At 35.6% G+C, this 7,281-nt stretch overlaps 1 protein-coding gene across 1 annotated transcript; it reads left to right on the forward strand.

Moving 5' to 3' along the window:
* The first annotated feature begins 136 nt into the window (after positions 1–136).
* LOC109600520 (serine/threonine-protein kinase/endoribonuclease IRE1) lies at positions 137–6,591 on the forward strand. Its single transcript, XM_020016677.2, has 9 exons — positions 137–277; positions 340–469; positions 526–711; positions 1,023–1,259; positions 1,314–1,551; positions 1,605–2,375; positions 4,817–5,103; positions 5,157–5,818; positions 5,872–6,591. The coding sequence occupies exons 1-9, from the start codon at positions 191–193 to the stop codon at positions 6,412–6,414; spliced, it is 3,141 nt and encodes a 1,046-aa protein (XP_019872236.2). The 5' UTR covers positions 137–190; the 3' UTR covers positions 6,415–6,591.
* The last annotated feature ends 690 nt before the right edge of the window (positions 6,592–7,281 follow it).

Here is a 7,281-nt window from a genome sequence, read left to right on the forward strand (position 1 = left end):
CAGTGTCACCTATCAACGAACTGTTGCAACTATCGTGCTTCTGGACAGAAACCTGTATCTCTCCGGTAGAGGTTACATTTTATGTCAACACTGTCATTTTTATATACATCATCAAGTAACATTCAGTAAATAATAAATGAAATCAATTATACTCAAGAATAAATGAGTGCAACAAAACTATCAGTTAAAAATGCGTATCCGCAAGTTTTGGTGTATAATTTTATTAGTGTTGTTGTGCTGCAATAGTGTTTTAAATAATGAAATTAGACGAACACAGGTTGTTATGGCGTGTGCGGTGTTTATCTTTTTGAAAGATCTAATCTTGCGTGCAATTTTCAGAGGAAATCTGCCTCAGAACTCGAAGTTGCGAAAGACTCAGACAACAGACTTTTGCTGTTTGCCACTCTTGAAGGCAATTTAGTTGCCATTGACAAAACCAGTGGAGAAATTAAATGGAAAATTAAAGACAGTATGGAAATTTATCAAAGAAAGAAGGGCGTATTAATTTATAATATCAAATTACAGAGCCAATAGTGCAAGTGCCCACAAACATTCAGGATGCTATCATTCCTATGTTTCTGCCTGATCCCAGAGATGGATCTTTGTATCTTGTGGGTGACAGCAGGGAACCACTCAAAAAATTGCCATTTTCAATCCCAACTTTGGTGGCCTCTTCACCATGCCGAAGTTCAGATGGAATTTTATACACAGGTCTGTAAATAATTCATAAAACTTGACACTTGAATAATTCAAGAGATTTAATTATGTTTATTGATTTTGTCATTATTTCATTGGGGTAATTAAGCTGATGTTTATTGGGATTTTTCTATATCAAATTATAGTAAATGATGTTTGCAACAAATGCTATTTATAGTAAGTGTAATTAATGGTGTTTTAGTCAATTAGTTTTTAATGCTTTATTTAACAGATAAACAATCTAAACATAAATAAATTAAATATTTAATTATATAATCAAGAATGCTTGTTATTAAATATTATAAAATTTAAATTATGATATAAAGGTAAGAAGAAAGATACATGGTACAAATTGGATCCGAAAAACGGTAACAAAGAGCCTGTAATTGGTTGGGACACCCCAAATCCTACTTGCCCTGTTACAACAAGCAAATTCATCTATATTGGTAGGACAAAATACACTATAGCAATGGTTGACAGCAGAAATTCTAAAAGAAAGTGGAACGTTACATATTATGATTACACCGCTGCGCAGATGGACAAAACCGAAGCAAATAATTACAGTAAGTTAATAAATATGTGTATATTTCTTGTTGTTAACTAGTTCTGTCTGGTAGATTTGGTACATTTTGCATCGAGTTCCGGCGGTAGACTCATAACGATGGATCGAAAAACGGGTCACATTCTCTGGGACGGCGATCTAGGCAGTCCTGTTGTTGCCTCGTACGTTTTAGACCCTGAGGGTTTGATTTCAGTTCCGTTTACCAGTTTAGCTAATCACACTATAACCTATTTAGGCAATGAACTGCTAACCAGCGAAGGAAGGCAAAGTAAAACGCAACATATGAAACTATAGTGAGTATGCCTTGATTTATTACTGATGGGCGAATAAAAATGTTCAATTTCAGCCCAACATTGTATGTTGGAAGCCATATGTACGGTTTATATGCAATACCGTCATTGGTCGATTCGAACGTGGTCACAATTACTGCGACGGGACCGGACGGACCACTTTTATTGGGTGGCCCCCACGCACCTGAAGAACCGCAACCTTATCCCGATTATGTGATACCAGGCAGAAACTATAAAATAACAAGAGACTTGTACGACGAGAACTTTCAAAGTTTAACGATCACAAGCAATTTCAAAAACCATATTATCGTATACACCGGTCACTATAACCGTCCGGAGTTCAGCAGTAAAAAATTCATGATACCTGGCCGTTACGACGCTCCCAATTTAATAACGGACGCGAGTGTTGAAGGCTTTATTGGTCCTAAGAACAGGCCGGTCAGTAAACAAACGCAAACTGACAAGGTGTACGAAACACAGAGCGTCAAGCCTCAAAAAGCCAACTTCTTTAGGTCGGTAAATCAAACGTACGCTGATGTGAAACACTGGGTCAACCAACAGGATAACAAGGGATTGAAACTCACGCTTATAATATTATCGGGTTGCGTGGTCGCCATGTTCTGGTATCTACAGATGCAGGTTCGCGTCATCCAGAACCAGTCGCAAAACGGGTCCCGAAGCAGTCAACTGCCTGGATCGGTCGGAAAGAATGGACAGATTACGGCTGTGGCTGAGGAACTGCCTGATGGTCACGTGAAGGTCGGCAAGATCACTTTCAATCCCGAACAACTGTTGGGCAAAGGATGTGAAGGAACTTTTGTTTACAGGTACACAAATTACACGAGTCAACATGTATTACCTCTTTGATTTTCCGAGTAAGCTCTCATGTATTTAAATATATTTTCCGATAATTTTATAAAACCAATTTGAGGCTTCAGATTTCTCATCAACGGTTTTTACAAATTGTTTCATCAGTTATAATATATACACTAGAAACCATAATTATGGCAAATTTTTAAAAATTAAAATAATCTAAGAATAAAGCATTATATTAGAACAGATGTATAACATTTAATTTACTTACATTTATGCTTTATTAATATATAAAAAATATATATACAAATATTTTTTATGCACCGATTGGAAAGCCTTTGATCCTACTGGATTTTGAGAGAGATACCATGCTTGACAGAGACGGTAAAAGATTCTCACTACGAAGCAAATTTGCAGACTTTGCTGTCTCTATCTTGGATAATTTCTCTCAAGATTCAGTCGGATCAAACAGTTTTCAATTGGTATGTGTTTAGCAGGCATACATAAAAAAGTATACGCTGTAAGAAAAAGTCTAAATTGCAACGTGGTATCTTACCAGTTATTGTATTCGCCGTCAATTTGCGGAGATATTTGAAAATAGACCGAAGTAATTAATTTATTGGAGAACATTTCTCCTACACTCTAGCACTCTAGCGTGTTTGATAATTTTTATCACAGGCTGGGGTATTGTACCATTGTCTATGGTGAACATTTTATTTAATTGTTTTTATTTATTATTTTTTTATTATGAATATTTATTTTATTTAATTTTTGGGAGACATTTTTATTTTGAAAAAAGAAATTTAATTTCAGAATACTTATTTTTGTTTTATATATATTTCTTTGTATAGATTGCAAAATTACACAAAATTATGCAATTTAAACGAAGCATCCTAAGTATTCGAACTATATCCTAACGCATATGGAGAATTACTAAATGCATTTACAAAAAATAATTTATATTGTGCGCCAGCCAGCTCTCTGAGAGTAGGGACTCATACTACGGGGCAATAGTTGACTCTTTTACTCTTTGTCGTACATGTATCTCTTACCAAATCCAAAAGGGGGAGAGCATTTTTTGCAATATACAATACGGAAAATGCTCTCCATATCTGGATTTTTTAAGAGATGGATGCACGACAAAGAGAGTAAAATTTTGTCCGGTAGTAGGAATCCTCACTCTCAGAGACAATGCGCCGTGCTAGTGCGCTTCCAGTAAAGTGCCACGTAACAGTTTTGATTTTTCAGCGTATACATTTTTATCGTTGAAAATGAGCTTATTTTAAGAAAACCTATCTCTCTTCTCAATAAACCGGCTCGTCTGCGGAGACAAACACAGCAAAACCAAATGATCCCCTTCAGTCAGTCCGACCGGCCCACATAATTGCATGTATATCTTTCTTTTTTGTTTACAAAGGGGTATTGATCTTCCGTCTCAATACGCGACTATCTGGGTATATCATTTTTGACCCGCAAAGATTAATTTATATTGTGCGCACTACCACGGCGTATTGTCTCTGAGAGTGGGGACTCCTTCTACTGGGCAAAATTTTACTCTCTTTGTCGTGCATCCATCTCTTACAAAATCCAGATATGGGGAGCATTTTCTGTACTCTATACTATATATACAGGGTGCACTTAAGTTAGGAACATCTTGTAGATATATTTTTCAATAAATTGTATGTCTTCCTTACATGTCTACGTGATCCCATAAGTACTCGATAGAATTCAGATCTGGAGACTGTTTCAGCGAAAGCAAAACAATTGTGTTTTGTTCTCATAACTAGACATGTGTTTTGTTATTTAATATATCTTTATATAGTATATATAGTAAAACAATTCGTTTAATGATTAAATTCTTTATTATTATTCATTTTTGTTTGAAGTCTGAATTAACCTTAACTGAGGCAATTTATTCGGAGGCACTATAAATTGTAAGATAGTTTCGTTTTCTTGTAACTTCTTCTTTTACTTGAATTTAGTTAATTAGTGTCAAAATATATAAAAATTATAAACATGTTTTCCCGACTGAATCAAAAAATGAAAAAAAAAAATAAAACATTTATTGAAAGAGATTTAATTGCTCAATAGTAAAGTTTCAACTATTAAAATCTTAATTTGTTTTCTTAAGAATTATAAAAATTGCAATAAAAATATATATTGTTTCAATATCTAAAACAAAAGAAGGAGAAAAGAAATAGACGTCGAAAATTCGATATACACATGGGTGGTTCGATACACTTGACCCAGCGATGCTCCAACTTCTTTAACCCGTCTAAAAACTTTTCTCGAGGTCTGCGAAGTAGGCCTCCGTGGCGGCGATGTGGCTAAGTACTTACCGGACCACCCTTGTACAGTTCTCTGTTGTTAATTTATTGTCGACCACACGATTCGAAATTAACTTGAGTTTAGTTTCTTTTATTATGCAATAAACATTATTATTATTATTTTTAAGGGGTGAGTTTGATAGTCGCAGAGTAGCGGTGAAAAGGCTGCTGCCGGAATGTTTCACGTTCGCGGATCGAGAAGTGGCACTTCTGCGCGAAAGCGACGCCCATCCCAATGTGATTCGTTACTATTGCATGGAACAGGACAGGATGTTTCGATATATCGCTTTGGAACTGTGCCAAGCGACTTTGTCTGAGTATGTCCAAGGTTTATGCGACACCTCTCTGATTGAGCCACTCGACATTCTTCAACAAGCAACGTCGGGACTGGCGCACCTTCACTCACTGGATATTGGTGTGTATTTATAAATATTATGTTTACCAAATATTAATGATATTTTATTTCAGTGCACAGAGATATTAAACCGCACAACGTGTTATTATCTGTGCCAAACAGTCGCGGTGAAATGAAAGCCATGATTTCAGACTTTGGTCTGTGCAAGAAGCTGCAAGTAGGAAGAGTTTCATTCTCAAGGCGATCCGGTGTGACCGGAACCGATGGCTGGATCGCGCCTGAAATGTTATTGGGCAACGAACGAACGACATGCGCCGTAGATATGTTTTCCTTAGGCTGCCTCTTTTATTACGTACTGTCGAAGGGGGGTCATCCTTTCGGTGACGCTCTGCGTCGCCAGGCGAACATACTTTCCGGTGATTGTAACTTAGACGACCTGAAAGGTCCACAATATCTACAACAAGTACAAATTCCACTCATATCAGCCCTGATCAGTTCTAAACCAGAAACGCGACCTGGCTGCAAGGCAGTTCTGGCCCATCCTATGTTCTGGAAGCGTTCGAAAATTTTGGCGTTCTTTCAGGATGTCAGTGACAGAGTCGAAAAGTCGGAGGCCGACGATCAGGTACTTTTGGAGTTGGAACGGAACGGCGAACCGGTCGTACGTGGCGATTGGAGAGCTCACATCCACGAAGAAGTTGCCAAAGATCTCAGGAAGTATCGGACGTACCGAGGCGAATCCGTGAGAGATTTACTTAGAGCGCTCAGAAATAAGGTACACAAAACATATAGTTTTCAATATAAAAATTAATGTTTGCTCAATTTCAGAAACATCACTTCAGAGAGTTAACCAAAGAAGCTCAAGAAACTCTGGGTGAAATTCCAGACGGCTTCGTTCAATATTGGACGAGCAGGTTTCCGTTGTTGTTGGTGCACGCCTGGATCTCGATGCAGATGTGTTCGCACGAAAAGACGTTCCTCAATTACTATCACCAAAGTCATACCTACAGTTTGGACGATTATAAACGGCAAATTTATAGGTTCGCCGAAAATTATCCGACTGTAATTCCTCAAGACAAAGACCTTAGCCATTTCGATAAGAAAAAAGAAACTGAAACCGAAGTTGTACAAAGAAGAAATCCTGGTAAATACCAAAGGATATCATTCGCGGATCAAAATTTGAATTGGAGAGCTGAATCGAGACGTAACTCTGTTTACAAAACTGTGGATCTAGACGATATTAATTTCACTTTAGACGGTTACAAGCCTCAGAATAAGAAGAACGACACGTTAAACTTTCGTAGAGGTGCAAAAAAAAAGAAAAAAAGTGATGAACCATTAACATGGGCGACGAGAGATATCAAAGAGTAACGTGTGGATCAATTTCACGAGACTTTCAAGTATTAAGCTGTGATAATTGTTATTAAGTTTTGTTAAATAAATTGTGAATTTTATTTTAAGCTTCAAAGATTTATTATTGGATGACTTTTGTGTTGTTTTTGGGTGTACGAAATGTGTAAATATGTTTTTAATATATATTTAATAATTGATGGTCTTTTATTTAGTGATCCTATTACCTGTCGTATTTTTTACAACAATTGTAATATAATAACACTATAAGAGAGTTATACAGTATAAGACAGTTAGAGAAATTGCAATTTTTTTTTAAACTATTTATTTTTTTTGCTCCTTTAAACGTACGAAATGTGTAAATATTCTTTTTAATATATAGGGTTCGTATAGAAAGCCATCTGTAATTCAATTTTGTTAGATTATGTGATCTGACGAAGTTTAAGCAGAAGAAAATATGTTAAACATTGTTTATTTATTTTTTCCTTATATTAATTATTAGTTTTCATTTCTGACTGTGGGGAAAATTCAACATGAAATTAAAAAATTAATAGAGTACATTTTTTTATTGACTCACAAAATGTTTCATAAACAAAAAGTCTAATCCGTATAAAATATAAATATTTGTTTTTTTAGTTACCGTTGTGGTTTCTGATAAGCTTATTCTTCAAAATTGAAAATGAGAAACACAATTCCCTTAAACCATTAAATAAAAACTTGTCACAAATAAATAGGTATCACTTCAAAAAGTGTTGGTAACTTTTTATTTAATAAATATATCAAAATGAACTTTTGATCAAATTTTGCAGAATTTAGTCATAGTAGAGAAGGATGTAACACAAATGAAAATATGCGCTAATATTCAAATTAATGTAATATTTAATTGTG

This window comes from Aethina tumida, chromosome 1 (assembly GCF_024364675.1).
Source record: "Aethina tumida isolate Nest 87 chromosome 1, icAetTumi1.1, whole genome shotgun sequence".
Classification (NCBI taxonomy): Eukaryota; Metazoa; Arthropoda; class Insecta; order Coleoptera; family Nitidulidae; genus Aethina; species Aethina tumida.